This window comes from Olea europaea, chromosome 18 (genome assembly GCF_002742605.1).
Source record: "Olea europaea var. sylvestris chromosome 18, O_europaea_v1, whole genome shotgun sequence".
NCBI lineage: Eukaryota > Viridiplantae > Streptophyta > Magnoliopsida > Lamiales > Oleaceae > Olea > Olea europaea.
In genome coordinates, this window is record NC_036254.1 from 24,887,511 (window position 1) to 24,906,416 (window position 18,906).

The 18,906-nt window shown below is 32.6% G+C and overlaps 3 protein-coding genes across 4 annotated transcripts; all 3 read left to right on the plus strand.

The window, feature by feature from the left end:
- The first annotated feature begins 5,659 nt into the window (after positions 1-5,659).
- On the plus strand, positions 5,660-6,578 carry LOC111367898 (basic leucine zipper 43-like). The gene has a single exon (XM_022989004.1). The coding sequence runs from the start codon at positions 5,843-5,845 to the stop codon at positions 6,377-6,379; it is 537 nt and encodes a 178-aa protein (XP_022844772.1). The 5' UTR covers positions 5,660-5,842; the 3' UTR covers positions 6,380-6,578.
- A 4,507-nt stretch (positions 6,579-11,085) lies between these two features.
- LOC111367899 (probable galacturonosyltransferase 9) lies at positions 11,086-13,956 on the plus strand. 2 transcript variants are annotated; one of them, XM_022989005.1, is made up of 3 exons: positions 11,086-11,539; positions 11,945-13,129; positions 13,251-13,956. In XM_022989005.1, exons 1-3 carry the CDS (start codon positions 11,381-11,383, stop codon positions 13,524-13,526), a joined length of 1,620 nt encoding a protein of 539 aa, XP_022844773.1. In that variant the 5' UTR covers positions 11,086-11,380; the 3' UTR covers positions 13,527-13,956. The 2 variants fall into 2 exon arrangements, with proteins under 2 accessions (XP_022844773.1, XP_022844775.1); XM_022989007.1 differs by having other exon boundaries at positions 11,087-11,539; positions 12,034-13,129.
- A 1,189-nt stretch (positions 13,957-15,145) lies between these two features.
- Positions 15,146-17,626, plus strand: LOC111366911 (6-phosphogluconate dehydrogenase, decarboxylating 3-like). Its single transcript, XM_022987592.1, has 2 exons — positions 15,146-15,382; positions 16,374-17,626. The coding sequence occupies exon 2, from the start codon at positions 16,382-16,384 to the stop codon at positions 17,624-17,626; it is 1,245 nt and encodes a 414-aa protein (XP_022843360.1). The 5' UTR covers positions 15,146-15,382; positions 16,374-16,381.
- Positions 17,627-18,906: the final 1,280 nt, after the last annotated feature.

Sequence of the window (18,906 nt, forward strand, 5' to 3'; positions counted from 1 at the left end):
ACTGATCGAGAACTTGAGGTCGTAATCTGAATAACTATTAACATTATATTGAATCATTGATCTATGTTAAGCATTCAAACTTTTAGTTTCAGACGAGATAACAAGCAATGGGGATGTGGTCGACAATATTTCTCAAATCTCAAATTCAAATCGATTTTAGAATAAAAACATATAAAATCAAACAAGTAGGTTGTTGATTTGTTACCTAGACAGAAGAAAATCACAAAATTAGCACAAGAACAGAAAATTCAAAAATTTGAATGGTGGTCTCGAATTCTCCATAGACCACTATGTCAATTCTTCACTCTGTGGGGTTTAGAGCAAAATCCAAATGCATATGAAGAGCCAAGTGAAGGAGTGGAGAGAAGATGAACTTGGTCATCTAAGGTTGGACAAGTGAAAAGAACAATAAATGAGTTTATACAATTAGACTTGGCAATCGACAATGTTTGGGATAATTTACATATTAAAAAAAGGGTTTAGCAATGGACAAGGTTTGGATAATTTACATATTTAGAAAAAAAAAAAAAAGAAAGAAGGAATTTTTTGTGGGGCCAATTGACCCCACATGATCCCATGTGGATCTGTTCATGACCACAATGTATTTTTTAGATACTGAGTTGGTCTCTAACATATAAAAAGAAGCGAAGTTGGTCTTCATCAACATTTCATTACTGTTTTTTAATCGGTCTCACTTAAGGTTGGACAAGTGAAAGAACAATAATGGGTTTATGCAATTGGGCTTGGCAATGGACAAGGTTTTGGATAATTTACACATTAAAAAAAAAAAAGTTTGGCAATGGACAAGGTTTGGATAATTTACATATTTAAAATAAATAAATAAAAAAAATTGTGCCCATGTGGGTCCGTCCATGACCACAATGTTTTTTTTTTTAATACTTATTTGGTCTCTAACATATAAAAAGAAGCAAAGTTGGTCTTCATCAACATTTTATTACTGTTTTTTAATCGGTCTTCGATCATTGAATTGTCCAAAATATCACTTGCTCGATGCTTCTCTTATGTCCAATTTTATTAAACTAGGTTTTTCTTTTTAATATGGAATGTACCTAGAAATTCTAATTTGGACAATTTCCTTCACGAGGGGACTGATTATAACCTAAAATGAAAGTACACGGATTACCTTGCTCATTTTAAAATGTTGAGGATCAACTTGTTATTCAAGCAATAGATTGGGACTAGTGATTAAAAAAATTTCTTAGTGAAATACCATCAAGATGAACTAATTTCTGGTCACCTTCAGAACTCGACACATGGCAAAAATTAACAGTACCTTCATCATAAAAATGATAATCATATTTTTCGACAGCATTAAGATAAAAGTTACCATAATGTTTTGTTTACACCAAATTTAGGGTGAAAAAGAATAAATAAATAAATAATTTCAGTGCCCATTTGCTTAAAATAACCAAACACCTACTCTAAAAAAAAATAGGTGTTTGCTTAAAATAACCAAACACCTATTCTATCCACACTCTGAGTGGATCAAGAACTTACAACAAGTACGTAAGCACATTGTTCAAATGTGTCCAAAATAGTTGTAATTATTCAAATGCACCACCCACAAGTGTATTACATTAATTATTTATAAAATGTTTTTGAAACATTAAAAAAAAAAATTAGCATTATACATTTGGAAAAATTAATAATGGAGCTTTATTTTATGTATTTTTAAGGTAAAAGATTGAAGTAAGGTAAGCAAATGATGAACTTATCCATACTTAACCAAACTTTGTACATCTCTTGAACTCATTATGCATAAGACAAGAACTTAATTTTCTCAATTTAAGAATAATTTTTTTTTTTGTTTGGAACCAAAAACCATGAGTGGGCTCAATCAATTTTAAGTGGTTTCTTGTTTTCGGAATCATATTATATGTTCAACCGAGTAACATTGAATAACATTATACAAATTTTTCCTTATTGTATTATACAGTATTATGGAAGAAAAAAAAAATCCCTTATACCTAAACAAGTTGAGACAAAAACTTTGATTGCCACATGGAAAATCGTTTGCCTTCACTACTACCATGAAAGAAAAACTTTGTGAAGGTTACTTGAGTGGGGTGCATGAATGGCTTGCATGTGACAATTGAGAGCCCCATCGTGGGCTAGAGCACCTGAATAAAGTTTCGGTGTATTATTTAAAGCCCATAAAATCAATCAAACAAGTATTTTTCTTTCATTATTTTTATACAATTTGAAAATAATCGTGTTCGTATAAGTAGTATGATCATAATAGACTGAAATTAACACGGTCTATTGTACGTGTTTAATAACCGAACTGTATAGAATTTTTGAAAAACGAATCCAATAGGATAATAAAAATGATTTATGTAATCGACTCTTTACATAATGGACAGTACTGAGATACTGATAGTGGTGCACCCACGCAAATGTAGGTCCAGAAGGGAGAATTATTATCATGCGCCTATACTTTTTTTAGTCAGCAAACCTTAATTCAATATGGACAAATGAGAATTGTTTGTTTGGTACTAAAAGGGGGTGTTAAATCCAGTACCCTCCGCGCCATACCCTGGCCGTTAGTTTAGGACTCTGCTTCCATTTGATTGATTCTTTACCATTTGATCAATGCCTTTCACAATTCTTTGATTTACACAAACGCTCCTTCAGAATATAGTAATTTTCCTTTCCACCCCAATTTCCTTTTTTTTTTTTTTATAAAAGTTGGGGTTATAATGGGAAAGATGACCATATCAAGCATGATTTTGTGAAAGATGGATAAGATCTAGTGACATGGGGTTGTGCCTCAAGTGGGTAATATGTATTTAATCATTTCTTTCACATCAAAAGAAATAATCGAGTGATTTCATTATTTTATTTTTTGATATAGAGCGAATGAAAATGAAGTAATGATAATTGAACTCTTGACTTCATATTATGAAAATACCAATCCTTGACCAATTAAAATAAGAAGAATTGATTCATCTTTTTTTCTCTTTCTCTAAATTCTTGATAATTATTAACTAGCATCTATTAAAAATTGTACCCAACTTGTATTTTTCTTACCAATTCAGGCTTTTCGATTCGTCGTTTTAATGAACGAGAAGGAATAAGTGGACAAGAACATATATAAATTGTATATTATATATGATTGACTTCTTTGAAATAGAGTTAAATAATTTAATATACCGGGTAATAAAACAAAATGTTCCAATAAATTATTTGTAGTGGAGTGAAACCAACTTGTTCATGCCATATCTTTTTGTATAAATGTTGATTCAAAATATCAAGTTTGTAAATCATTACTCATGAAATGCACATCACTTCAAGATCAAATCCTGATGGCAAAAAAATAGAATGCATGGTTGAATTTAAAAGTAAGTCCAGCACATATTTTCAAATATGTTTAGATATATGACTTTTTATATATATATATAATAAAAGAGAGACTTAATTTGAATGTAAAGTACATTTTTCAGAAGACGTAATTTCAAAGCTTAATAGTAAATTTTTAATCTTAGCCAAACATGCACTATAGTCAAGTGTTGGTTCTTATTCTTGAATATTCTCCATTTTTTTTTTCCAATCACGTATTTAATGGATTACAGGTTTTATCAGCTTTTATCTAAATTTGCTAAAAATTAGATTTGTAGCAAAATCAAACTGGCTAGTGTATATACCATATAGTTAGTGTATCATTGATATGGAGAAAAATGGTAATCCCTAAAGGAAGCAATACAAGTACCAATTGACTCACTCATGATGTATTGTATTCAACTAAACTCATTAAAGGAAGAACAAGAAAAGAAAGAGGAGTCAAAATCTGTCTAATGATAGAATAGGCCATTTTGGCCACTCAATATGTTAGGAGGCTCCATGGGATTATGGTTTCTTGATGCATTATAAGCTTCTTTTGATTAGTGGGAAAAATGAATTTCAATACCACCTTCCTATCCTCCCCACCAACCATACAACATCTTTACAAACTGAATAAAAATGGTAATTTGTCAGGTTTACATCTATTCAAAGTGCACAACACCTTCCTACTTTGTTTTCAATTTATATTTTTCATTTTTCTTTCTTTCTAACCGGTACAATAGTGTTTGGTCCTCCTTCGAAAAGTGTCATTAAGGGCATGAAAATATCTATAATAATTCTAGAAATAGTTTATCAATACAAATAAAATCATCAGTAAATGCACCTCCCATATGAGGCTGTATAATAAATCCATTCAATTTGAACACAAATCTCTCCCTCCACCCGAATCACTCAATATGTATATACGTGCATACTCACACACACACACACACACACACACACACACACACACAGAGAGGATTAACTAAGCAACAATGACTTGCACATTAATTAATTGGTAAATAAGTTCATGGTAGATCTCACGAATTAAATGATCCATCAATTAGTTGATGTATCATATCACTGTTGCTAAGCAGCAACGATGTGATATGACTGACTATACAATATTTTTGTAGTAAAAAATAAATATCAACTATCTACAAGATAGTTGAATCAAGAGCTAAATTTCAATTATTTTCGAAGACTCTCATTTCTGATTGTTAGGCAAATATTCAGCTACAAGGGGAAATGTAAATGGTTCATTCTACCGAACAACAAAACTTGAAAACAGTGAAATACTCATTTTCACTATTATAAATACTTTGCAATAAAAAGTCAATATAATTAATTTGGATTTATGATATGATCAAAATAAAGAGTACATGATGATCTAAGATGATACTGCAAAAAGTAGTCGTGGAGTCACTAATTTCTTCATACAATATTTCTAATTTTGGAAATGGAATTGCCTTCCCAACCCAATACCTCCCTTTTTCTCCAATTCCTGTATGTCACTAAACGTATCCTAAAAATCCTACATAACTTTTTTTCTTCCTAAACATTCCCAAGTTGAATAATTATAGCCCCCACAATAATCTCTCCCTCTCAATGATGTAAGCATTTTTTTTGGGGAAAAGATTATCACAACTCAACTAATAGATTGGCCTAGATTATGTATTCATGTTTCATGGCAACACATGTATACATGTATCCATTGAATACCATGGACAAAAGACAGACTTGATATGTACATGTTGTTATGTTGTGAAATTTATTTATTATCTATCCTAACTATTGCCACTTCCCAGAGCTAGTTGGTAATCGACCTCCCAATGAGTTCGCTGTGCGGGTTGAAGGGTGGCAAGAGGTCCCCCTCCCGGGGATGAAGGAGGGGGGGGGGGGGGGCCCCCCCTTAAAAAAAAAAAAAAAAAAAAAAAAAAACCTTTTCTTTCAAATTAATCTAATTATTTTTTAGGAATTTATATTCTTGTAAAATTCTATTAATAAATTGGAGTACCTGTATAATTCGATTTTATTTTATAAATATTGAATCATCCTTAAACTTTATTATTATCATTAAAAAGAGAGAGAAAAGATAGGATTGCAATTTTCTTTTGTAAACCTTTTATTCATCATAGTGAATTACTATAACAGGGAGAAAAGACGTTAGAACTAATATCTATAAATCTTGTATGTTCTTTATTATTAATTTTTCTTTCTTCAAATTAATTGTATTTGGCATAATAGAATTAAGTTCTATAATTTTCAACACAGTCTTTTGAATCATGCAAAGTTATGATACTAAGTAAGTGCATACATGTGTTTGGAATCATAGTAATGTGGTCTCATCTTCGAGGAACTCTATTACTCATAGTGATAGAATGGGGCCACACAGCCTCTTTCAATGCTATATAATAGTCCCTCTTCTCATGTTTCTCTTCGCCTTCTACCAACAACTTCTACCTGATATCCACTGAGGTCATATTTATCCACAAATACAATGCAATCCAGTGAGGTTACGGGGATTCATTATCTACGTCCTTCAAACCCAACTCAGTACCCGACCCATTTTGACACGATTGATAACAACATGGCAGGATATCAGTTGAACAGATTTTCGAAATCTCTATATCAATTTCAGATGACGCCTCAATTTCAAGAATTCAATCCTCAATCAACATGTTTCAGCAGTAACTCAACTTCTGACGAAGCGGATGAGCAACAGCTAAGTATAATAAACGAGAGGAAGCAGAGAAGAATGATTTCTAACCGGGAATCTGCACGAAGATCACGTATGCGAAAACAAAAGCACTTGGACGAGCTTTGGTCACAGGTTGTCTGGCTTCGAAATGAGAATCGACAACTGATAGACACACTGAACCATGTCTCGGAGAACCATGATCGAGTCGTCCAGGAAAATTCTCGACTCAAAGAAGAAGCTTCAGGGCTTCGCCAAATGCTGGCTGACATGCAGCTCAATAGTCCCTATCCTAGCCTGAGAGATCTTGATGATGATCCCTACAATGATTTGCCTTAAAGACAAAAATAATTATTCAACCTGCAGTTCTTGATTTCTGAAAATTTGCCTTGTTGAGACGAAGCAGCAGTGATTTTTGTTTTCCTTGTCTCTTCTTTTCTTCGGGGCATCATTAAGAAATATTATATTTCTGTTTTATTTCTCTGAGTTGAAGTATCGGTTAAATAATGTCCTATATAACATATCACTCTTGTCTTTACTGGATAAGGATTCTAGACATGAATTCCTCCATGAAAATAGATTTTTGCATTCACTAAGGTCGGTCTGTGTCAGTGTTCATGTAAACAACACAACACAAGTCTACGTGTGGCGAACACACTTCATACACAGGAAGTATGTGATAAAACGGGGACTGGCCCATCACATAATTTTCACAATGATTGCACTATTCACGTTTAGATTTGCAAATTATGGAATTTATATAAAAGAGCAAAAACAGGAACCAAAAAATTAAGAAAAAGAATGAGAGTTTCTTAGATCTCTATGCAATATTACCAGAAGTGGATTATCGGTTCTTGCAGGTGAAATACAATAGAGAAAGCACGAAATGTACTTGCAGAAGGATTTTGTGGACGAGTTGGTTCGTAGTATAAACTAACAGAAGGAAGACGAAAATGATTTTGTAAGAGCATTTCCTACTAAAAAATTATGATCTGTGGCAATAGGGGCCAGCCCAGCAAAGTCAGAGAAACCTCGATTGCTCCAATATCCCTTACTGGGTATTAAGGGAACATAGTGTATGGTGGGTCTCTCCCAGTTGCAATCATGTTAGTCTTGTTTCACCATTGTTTCCGTTGGACGGAGAAATTTAAGTTTGGAATTGATGTTTCAGAGATATTTGAAAACAGATGAGAGGTCTATGTGGTTACTGATGGAAGTTGCAAATCTTTCACATGGTAAGACCCACCCATTCGTTTGAGGTAGAAGATGATAATTTTGGAATTACCAAGTCTAGGATGAAAACATTAACAGTGTGTTTGATTATATTTATTTTCCATGAAAAATATCAATTTTTCACCCAAATTTTTATTTTTAGTGTTTGATTGCTATTTTTTTTCCATGGAAAACATTTTTCGACTTTTGAAAATATGCCTAATTTTTCTTGTTTTTAAGGAAAATATTTTCTTTTGGTAGAGGTGGTTTTTATTTTCCACAAAAGATGAAAAATATTTTCTTTTCTAGGTGATATTTTCCCTTTAAATGACAATTTTCATGTAAAATAAAATCAAACGAACACAAAAAAATAGATGATTTCTTAAAATTTTATATTTATTTTTTGTGTTGGCAATGGAAACAAATTTAATCCCCAATACCAGTAAAATATATCCCTTTAATTGACAATTTCATGTAAAACAAAACCAAACGATCATCAAAAAATATTTTTATTTCAACATTTTCCACGTGAAAAAATTATACCAATCAAACACAATAATTTACAATTCTCAGGAAAATAATTCTAGGCAATTCAATTCCCTAAAATTCATTTTTTAAGCAATTCAATTCTATTTTTGCAATCAAACGGACCCTAATTTCATTCAAAAACGATAAAAAAAAAAAGGTCAAAGAATTTATTTGGTGGATACTTGAAATGTAGTCTATGTTTGATAAAGATAATTGAAAACTTATTTTCATCACACAATCTCTCAATAAAAATATTTTTGTATATGAATTCATATTTTTTCCCTACTTTTAACCACATTCTACCAAATAATAATAATAATAATAATTTTCACAAAATGTATTCTAAAATTATTTACATCGAACGTGCCTGTAATAATTTAACTATTTAGTTCTCAACTTTCTAATAAATGTAGACAAAAGACGCATTAGAGTTCAATACTAAGAAAAGCTGAATGTGTTAATGCAACCATTTCTGTATGGTAAACAGAAGAGTCAACGGCATAAAATAGGTTTCGTCAATTCCACAACTTCGTGAAAAAAAAAAAATTAAACATAAAGAATAATGTTATTTAGCCCAATTGTAACCCTAGTTTAAATGGTGTTAATGTGAAAATAATAGATGAAATTATATAACTAATTTAATTTTACATTTTATTTAACATATCATCTAGTGACACCTAAATTGGATAGCAACCCCATCGGGATTACATAGCATTACTCAAACATAAATGTACAGACCTCCAAACTAAACATTTTTCATTTTTTTTCAATTTAATCAGGATATTATAAATCTAGTCAAACATTAATTTCAATCGCATATTTATAACTGTTATTAATTATAATTCACATATCTAGCGAGACACATGTTAAATCAATTTAATTATATATTATCTATATGTTACATTCTATAGCCACAGTTTGATGCAAATTAAAATCAATTTTTAGTAAGTTTTGATAAGTGTAGATGAAATATATAGTTCAAAAATTATGAATCTTCACCAATTAATGGTTAAAATCAGTTATTGACTTAATTTTTATCAGATTTTGACGAACAACAAACATAGGCATAAACTTGTTTAGAGTCTTATAAATTACATCTGATTATGGAAGGGCTTTTACGTTCTGGCATTTATAGATGGAGGGCCGTGCACGTTATTATTAACTAATCTATCATTACAATATTATAGACATTAAAAATAATAATAAAATGAATTGGGTTACTATTACATTTATGACCCATTAAATTTATCAAAGTCTATAAAGTCTACCAACCCAATTGATTTAGAAAAGCCCATGTAAGAGGCTGATCTTACTTTTTCAAAAATTCATATTTACATTTAATAATTAATTTGAATATAATTAAATATGATTAAAAAAAATCCTTTTTATAAATAGCTAATGTCCAAGAAATAATCATAAGTTGAAGTGCACGAGAAAAATCACCGGTCCAAAATGAAGTTTGAAGAAAATTCTAATGGAAGAAGAGAATAAGATCTCTTAAGTCCAAATTCGAGAATCTAAAGAGATCAACATCTTTTTTAAATCCAAACAAGTTCAAGTCTCGAAGATTCAAAGCAACGTTAAGTCCATGACTCCTAGTTTCAAGCAAATAAAGTTTCCAAAAAGTCCAGAATTCCATTCAAGACACCTTATCACTTGTCTTCAAACAGTAGGACTATTAATCAGAGGATCGTGCGATCTTGTTCATTCAAAAAGATTAATCTACCTTTTATTTCATATAAAAACAATTTATAATATTATTTTTATTTTTATACAAGAAGTTGTTGTATATCTATTATTTTATTCAAGAGAAATGAGGATTATATAAAGTTACATTATTTCTCAATACAAAGAAAATGCTACAACGCATAGAAGTAATAGAATACGATCGATTTTATTATTTTAGACTCGAGCTCGTATGTTTGTGTATTTCTAAAGTGGAGTTTTTAGAGAACGTATAGTTAAAATAAAAAATAAATAAAAAAGATAATTGCAGCAGAAGTCTCAAACTTTTTAAATACTAATAGACTTTTTCTTAATCTTTCATTTGTTACAGCTGTCACCTCAAACCTTTTGAAACGTTGTATCTGAGGCCCTTTTGGATGAAATCTGTCCAATTTAACCTTAGTTTGACCTAAAAAGTAAAATGTTGTCAAAATCACCTTTTTAGATCAAATTAACTAATAAATTGGAGAGATTCCATCTAAAAGGGCTTCAGATGCAACGTTTTAAGAGTTTTGGGGTGAAGACTGCAATAAATGAAATGTTAGGGGAAAATCTGCTAGTATTTAAAAGGCTTGGGGCTTCTTCTGCAATTATCCCTTAAAAAAGGAAAAAATTATGTGAAAACATGATTTTTTATTTTTTATTTTTTTGAACTTACGTTAAAATGAGAGTGAGAAAAATGTAATTTTCGTATAATCACTTTCAAATAAGGACTTAGTAGTATGTAATTATTTGGGTTAAATGATTTTTGTAAGAACCGGCCTGAAATGGGGTAAATTACGGCATTGATCATTTTTATTTTTATTTTGGCGTCAATATGTCAATAGTTAGTGAAGTTATCTTTCTAGTTTCTACCGTAATAACCACTCAAGTTTATAAATATTACACTAATGGTTATTCGATTAAAAACAAACAATAAATCATATACGACGTCGTTAAGTGACAATATGTCACCAAACAATATAATTTATTACGTTAATTCAATTAAATTTAGGAGTTGAAAATTAAATACATTCAGAAGAAAGATGTAGTGTAGTTTTAGATTTGGGAAGATTTTTGTACTTAAACCATATGGTAAACCTCCATTTTTTATAAAGCAATTTTGCTAACTTAATGTAATAAATTGCATCGATGACATATTGAATATTTTTACGGAGTGATTATTGATGTATTTAAAAACTTAACTAATCGTTACCCTAAAATAATTACAAAGCTGTTATATGTACAAAAAATGTCTGCCAAATATTATACAGAAGACACTTGAAGAAAATCTATCGATTAAAAAAAAAAAAAAACAGACAACATGCACTAGATGCTATAACGTCTGGCACAGTTCTAACAGTAATTTCTCTGTACAGAAAAAATTAAGGTGACCATGGGCATAATTAACTCGCTCGAGGTCATCATTCACAAAAAAAAACTCACGCTCTATGCGTGCTGAATTCAGTTCTTGAAACAAGAGAGAACCATCTTGAAATTTAGCGGTTGTTTGATAAAGATTTTTTAAAATGTTATTTTTGTGAATGTATAGTTAAAATGTTGAGAAAAACTAATAAATTATAGTTAAAAGAGAAAGCAGGTCTAATCATTCAGGGAAAAACCCACCGACGAAACGCGGGTCGGACCACTGACCAGTCACTTCTCCTACTCGCTCCAGTTCTCCTCTCTCTCTCTCTCTCTCTCTCTCTCTCTCACACACACACACAGAGCTCAAATCCAGAGTACAAATAAAAGCCCTAGGTATCTGTTGCCGATCACACAGACGTATAATCACGGCAATTACAACATATTTCTGTAACATATCGATAAACAGTGATATCTATAGGGTATAGATACCGTCGCCGGAATTTACATAGATCTATTCAGGGAATTCTTATGGCGATGGCGGTTAGGGGTGGACGAATCGCTCCCGGCGGCGGATCCGGACTCCGTAATTTCTTCAGCTACCGAATATTCGTATCCGCCATGTTAACACTCCTGTTCCTTGCTACTTTCTCCGTTCTATTCTCCTCGCAACCCTCCCACCCCGACTCCGTAAGCTCATTTATTCCCCTATCATATATGATGTATGAATCTATATGCATTTGTTTGAGTTTACTGATAAATTAGTCTTGCTGCTTATTGAATATCGTTCGCGTAGATAATACTAGCGAACGTGTTCAATTTTATGTTCAGTTAAGTTTTAATAAGTTAAAACAAACTACATATTCCAGTTTGAATTTGGACGTCAATAAGTAGAATGAAAATAACATGTTGGTGTACTTGATACAAATCATTTGTAGCGTTATCCAGAATCTGATTATAAAAAATTAATGAGAAACAAAGAAAATGAAGTCCAGTTCGAATTTGAAATTAAAGTAGATAGTGTAAATGAAATATTATTTGGCAACAGAGATTATTGGAAATGCTTATGTGCACCGAACCTTTTTGTCTTTGCAGTCCGATCCTTTGAAGACTAGGTTAGATTTGATATATAATCAAGCAAATAATCACATTGCCCTAGTGAATGCTTATTCCTCATATGCTAGGAGGCTCAAGATTGAGATCTCTAGGCAGCTTAAGATGTTTGACAATTTGGCTAAGAATTTCTCAGACCTTCAACTGAAAGAGACCTACCGCAAAGTGTTATTTGAATCTGATGGACCAGTGGATGAGGATGTGTTGAGGCAGTTCGAGAAGGAAGTTAAGGATAAAGTCAAGATTGCTAGGTTAATGATTGTTGAGTCCAAGGAATCCTATGACAATCAGTTTAAGATTCAGAAATTGAAGGATACGATTTTTGCGGTCAATGAGTTGCTTTTGAAGGCCAAGAAGAGTGGTGCATTTACCAGCATGATTGCGGCAAAATCTACTCCAAAGAGTTTGCATTGTCTTGCAATGCGTCTCATGGAGGAGAGAATAGCTCATCCTGAAAAGTACATTGACGATGAGCCCAAGACTGAGTTCGAGGACCCAAGGTTATACCATTATGCTATATTTTCTGATAATGTGATTGCAATTTCCGTGGTAGTGAACTCCATTGTCAAGAATGCAGAGGAGCCATGGAAGCATGTTATCCATATTGTTACTGATAGGATGAATCTAGCTGCGACGAAGGTTTGGTTTAGGATGAGACCAGTACAAGGGCGAGCCCATATTGAGATCAAATCAGTGGATGAATTCAAGTTCTTGGATTCCTCATATGCACCAGTGTTCAAGCAGCTCAAATCTGTGAGTTTACGGAAATTTTACTTTGAGAACAGGGCTGAGAATGCCACGAAAGATGTGAACAACATGAAGTATAGAAACCCCAAGTACTTATCAATGCTGAATCACCTTCGGTTCTACTTGCCTGAAATGTATCCAAATCTACGCAAGATTTTGTTTCTGGATGATGATACTGTAGTTCAGAAGGATTTGACTTCCTTATGGAGCGTGGACATGGATGGAAAAGTAAATGGAGCAGTTGATACCTGCTTTGGGTCTTTCCGTCGCTATGCTGAATATTTGAACTTTTCTCACCCCCTCGTTAAGGAGAAGTTCAATCCACGGGCTTGTGCATGGGCATTTGGCATGAATATGTTTGACCTTGATGCTTGGCGGCAACAGAAATGCACTGAGCAATACCATTATTGGCAGGAATTGGTAAATGCTTTATTCTGCAGTGATTTATTATCTTTCCTTCTTTTTACTTGAAACAAATTTGGCATTTTCATCCATTTTTAGTATTTCACTTACGGAATGGTTTTCGCTAACAATTGGACAGAACGAGGATCGAATGCTATGGCAGTTAGGGACACTACCAGCTGGGCTTGTTACTTTCTACTCATCGACCAAGTTATTGGACAAATCATGGCACGTTTTTGGCCTTGGGATCAACCCAAGTATTAGCATGGACGACATTAATAGGGCTGCTGTCATCCATTTCAGTGGAGACATGAAACCTTGGCTGGATATTGCTATGAACAATTACAAGCATCTCTGGACTAAATACGTTGATAATGAGATGGAATTTGTGCAGATGTGCAATTTTGGGATGTAAATTAATTATCACATCCTTAACCACGACAAGTCGAGGTAACCCAATTTAAAAAAAGAAAAAAAAAAAAAAATCATGTCACAGTCATCTACTAAACTTCATCACTTTTGTTATCATTGTAAGTTCGAGAGCGAAGCTCAAGAGCTATCTTCTCCACTGAAATTTTGTTGTTTTGTTAGGCATTTTTTTTTTATTTTTTTTATTTTGTTACCTCGACATGGTTTGAACTTGAGCAAGTGGTAAAGATCGTCTGTGATAATCGTGGCATCGTGTTTTAGCCGTCAGAACTCTCAGCCAAATGGATTTTAACATTGGGTAGCTACTATGGAGATGGGGAGGATTTGTGGCAATGGAATGTATATTTATGTTTGTTGATTGATTTCGACCAAACTTGGGGCATCTATTTTTCGAACGAACTGCAAATCCACCACTCTATCGGCCTTCTTCAAAACTTGTCCTTTACGCACATTTCCCCTAATCACATGGGATGGTTGTTTGGGGTGTGCGGATGGGGGTTTTTCCACAAATTTTGAACAATTTAAGCATTCTCGTGAATTAGACATGCCTTTTATGTAAATGGACTATACAATCAATTTGTGACTATTTTTGGCGAAAACGAGTCTCGTTCTGAGACTAGCAAATTTCAAAATAAGTGGCCTTTCGACCTTTTCTAAAGTCAATTAATGTTTCGACTTTCAATGCTTCTCATGTTCCTTGTTTGATTACTTTTAAAATTTTAATAGAATTCTCTCTTTTTAACCACACATTTTTCAATTAAATAATATTTCACATAAATCAAATTTATTATTTTTTCTTTTTAACTACACATTATTCCAAAAATTACTATTTTAAAATTTATTTACCCAAATTTCTCATTGTAATAGTTGTCAAACATGGGATTATTTACGGAGAGCTATTTACATGTAATCAAGATAGAAGAAATAAGACAACAGAAGTGAGCCAGAATCGGAGGAAAAGGGGCGGGGGCTAATTATGTTACACAACAGTTTTCACTATATAGATCACATTTTAATTGCAGTAATTTTTGCTCATTTTGTACTTGTGTTCTTAACCTTTTTCATAGCATTCTTTTTCTCAACTTCAAATAAATTATTGTGTCTTGTCTCTAACGATGATTCAAATTAGTACATCTTGTTTCTAATGATGATTTTTATCCAAATATTCTCCAAATGTGAATTAAAATAAATTTTTTAAATTTGTTATACTTATTCAAAAATATGAGAGGTAAGTAAGTATTTTAACAGCTTCTAACAAATTTTTTCCGACAAAAACAATGATCAAAGATAAAATATGCCAATTATTTTGATAAGTGTGGAAAAAAAAAGTTGGGAAGCTAAGTGCAAGAAAGAGAAAAGGTTGGGGACGTTTATTATCATTAAAATATGGTGTAACTAATTAAAAATAAATAAAAAGACAAACGTGTTAGTTGGAAATAATTGATAAAAAAATAATCATACTATAAATACAGACGATGTTAACAAAAAATTTTGACAAACGACACACGGCATGAAATCATTGAAAAATGGAAAGAAAACAAATAAAATAGATGAATCCGATTCCACCATGTCAGCATCTGTTTGAATTCGATAATAAATTTCCTGTACTTGAGTCTTTTTTTCCGAAAAGGAAGAAAAAATTACATATGCCCACCAACCGCACCCAACACATTACAACAGTCCAAATTTTGGAATAGATATAATTGTTGGCGATATTTGACCACCCAAGACGCTTTACAGATCTTATCCTTTCATCTTCCTCGAATTACAGATCTTTTTCTCTTCTGGGCACCTGTGGGATTCTCAATTCACCTCTGATCTAAACAAATTAGGCGGTCAAAGGTTTGGGATATTTAAATTTCTGATTTATTTTCTCTGGATGAAATGGACACTTGCACAGTGATTCTATATTTGGAAGTTAGCATTTGTTTGGATTTTCCTTTTCCTGTAAATTTGTCTTTTGTTTCTTGACGTGGTTTAAGTCTGGGTATAGTTGATTAAGATCATATCTTGTTGAATTTGTTTCGTATCATGTCGTGTTAACAATTACAGAAAGAAGATCTGATCAATGTAACTTTGACTTTGACTTCTTTCGTATCAAATGATTGGATCTTACAGCGAATTTAGTGATAGATTAACTTAGTAGCATAAAAGGACTTGTGTCGCAAACCCTTATTTATTGGCAATAAGATTTAGTTTCTTTTTGTATATTAATTGATGCGTTGTATCTAATACATTTCTAATTGTATATGAGACTGAATTTTTGCTCATTTGTTCGAGAGGGGATTCAGGGACTTCTTATGTTAAGTGTCCTAGGTTAGAACTGCTTCTGCGATTTTGTCCTGTTTGTGTGCCCCCAAATCCCAATCCCCAGAGGGGAGGTGAAATGCCTCACACACCCAGTTGTTACATTACTTGCAAATTATTGTTTAGTTAGATTTTAATTATAAAAAATGATTAGTGTACTGATTGCTGAGGATCCAATTCTGTGAATTGGATATTATAGGGGTGACGAGCGAATAGATCTTTGGTTGAATTTATATTAGTATGTTTTTTTCCCCTTCTTCTCATCCTTTGAATAAGCAAAATAAAGAAAGTGGAAATGTCTTGCTTGTCTTATAGATTTATGTCAATGGTACTAACAACTGTTCATTAGAAATGTTTTCACTGGTTGCTTGTTAAATTTTACTAGTTCACAAAGTTACTTTTGATTCATATTGGATTATTTTCAAGGGTACTTATATTAGTTATGAAAAATGTTTTCTTTATGTACATATCAATATCTGTTCATTTATTGCATCAACTTTGAAATTACAAGTTATAGTTTTGGCAGGAGGAACAATGGCTGATCAATCTCCAAAATTAACAAGAATAGGCCTTGCTGGTCTTGCTGTTATGGGACAAAACCTAGCCCTTAACATCGCTGAGAAAGGCTTTCCCATCTCTGTTTACAACCGAACCACATCTAAAGTTGATGAGACTGTTGAAAGAGCAAAAAAGGAAGGCAATCTTCCTGTTTTTGGCTTCCACGATCCAGAATCATTTGTTAATTCAATCCAGAAACCTCGCGTAATCATAATGCTTGTTAAGGCAGGCGCGCCTGTTGATCAGACCATCAAAACACTTTCTGCTTACATGGAGAAAGGTGATTGTATCATTGATGGAGGAAATGAGTGGTATGAGAACACTGAGAGACGGGAGAAAGCCATGGCTGAATTAGGCCTTCAGTACCTTGGGATGGGAGTTTCTGGTGGTGAAGAGGGTGCTCGAAATGGACCGTCTTTGATGCCAGGAGGGTCCTTTGGGGCCTATAAATACATAGAAGACATTCTCCTTAAAGTAGCAGCCCAAGTCCGAGATAGTGGTCCCTGTGTGACTTACATTGGAAAGGGAGGTTCTGGTAATTTTGTTAAGATGATCCACAATGGAATCGAGTATGGTGACATGCAGCTGATTTCTGAGGCTTATGATGTGCTGAAATCAGTAGGAAAACTGTCAAATGAGGAACTACAAAATGTTTTTGCAGAATGGAACAAGGGGGAGCTTTTAAGTTTCTTGATTGAAATCACTGCAGATATTTTCAGCATTAAGGATGATAAGGGAGATGGCTATTTGGTTGACAAAGTCTTGGATAAAACTGGAATGAAGGGTACTGGTAAGTGGACCGTTCAACAGGCCGCTGAATTATCAATTGCTGCTCCCACTATTGAATCTTCTTTGGATTCAAGATTCCTTAGTGGGTTGAAGGAGGAACGAACAGAAGCAGCAAAAGTCTTCAAATCTGGTGGTTTTGGTGATATTCTGACCGATCAGGTGGTTGACAAGGGAAAATTAATTGATGATGTTCGGAAAGCTCTATATGCATCTAAAATATGCAGTTATGCACAAGGGATGAATCTGATCCGTGCGAAGAGCAAAGAAAAGGGATGGGATTTGAAATTGGGGGAACTAGCTAGGATCTGGAAGGGAGGTTGTATTATCCGAGCAATCTTCTTAGACCGGATCAAGAAGGCCTATGACAGAAATCCTGATCTCGCTAACCTCCTCGTGGATCCCGAGTTTGCTTATTGGTCTGCTAATTTATAGAGGGCGTCTCAAAGGATTTTGTTGTAAACTTTTAATGATGGATAAGAATATCTTTGGTTTAGATGTAATGTATTGCAACTTTGATTTGGTTATAGTGTATTGTACCTTTGATTTGGTGATAGCATATTGTACTATTGTAGAAATAGTTATTTATATTTTATTAAGTTAATTAACCATTTTCCAATCTTCTACTAATTAAAAAAATTAAAAACTCTATATATTTCAATTAGCACTATTATAATATATTTTATTTATTGTTTGAAACTATATTTATTTTATTAAGCTTTTAAAATTGCATTTGGTACTATAATTTGTATTTATTATTATATAATTTTTAAATTGATTAAAAATTTAAAATAAAGTTAAAATAAGAAAATTATTTTTTACTTCTTTTTACACTTAAGTCACACCCAACCACGCATCAATGAAGCTTGACCTCCATATATTTTCATGCATTATGTTTTTTAGAATACTGTTCTTTGTGTAACAAATGCAAGAAAATCAACTTAAAAAATTATTTTTATACACAATATATTCTATTTCATACATCAACATGGTAGATTTTTCAACAAATTATATATAGCACGAATAAATTTTCACTTATCACAAGCTTGTAAAATAGAATAATGCTATACAATCCCACTAGGGATACAATTCCAGTTTAGGTGACATTAGATGAGAGGCTGAATGAAATATGAAATTAAATGATTCATATATCATTTAATGCCACATTAACGTCACATAAACTGGAATTGTAATCCAACGACACTAAATAGCATTACTCCTCAAAATATGCTTACTAGTAATTAAAAAATGATCATTTTTCCGTTGTGCAACTACTTCAACTGTGAGAGAGTGGAGAAAATGTCACAATTTCAGTGTGCATGCTTTTGAGTGTGTTTAAAAGTTACTCAATTTCAAAATTACTTATTTCGCCCAACTGATTTTAGATTCACATTTCTTCCATTTTTTTTTTCCCTTTTTCTCAGTGTTCTAGAAAAGAAGATTTGAAGATTTAAGGCACAACCAAAAGAGTGAAGCTATCTCATTCTTTTGATTTCAACAAGAGTCCACGCGACAACATTTGTGACATTAAATGACCCCATTAGCAATATATGTAACAATGAGTCACGGTCACATTCTCCAATGAATTAAAATTCATCCTGAATTTATAAGAGGATGTGACAATTATCTTAATGTCACATAAATTGTTGATGGATAAATAGTTTTTGCAAATAACATTACTTTTAAATATATTCATTTAATTAGACCTATTATAT

Bases quoted from the DNA above. Each gene is read 5' to 3' on its own strand.
- LOC111367898 (XM_022989004.1), top strand. From the start codon at position 5,843: ATGCAATCCAGTGAGGTTACGGGGATTCATTATCTACGTCCTTCAAAC.
- LOC111367899 (XM_022989005.1), top strand. From the start codon at position 11,381: ATGGCGATGGCGGTTAGGGGTGGACGAATCGCTCCCGGCGGCGGATCC. The intron at 11,540-11,944 runs GTAAGCTCATTT...TTGTCTTTGCAG, and splicing joins AACCCTCCCACCCCGACTCC to TCCGATCCTTTGAAGACTAG. The intron at 13,130-13,250 runs GTAAATGCTTTA...ACAATTGGACAG, and splicing joins ACCATTATTGGCAGGAATTG to AACGAGGATCGAATGCTATG.
- LOC111366911 (XM_022987592.1), top strand. From the start codon at position 16,382: ATGGCTGATCAATCTCCAAAATTAACAAGAATAGGCCTTGCTGGTCTT.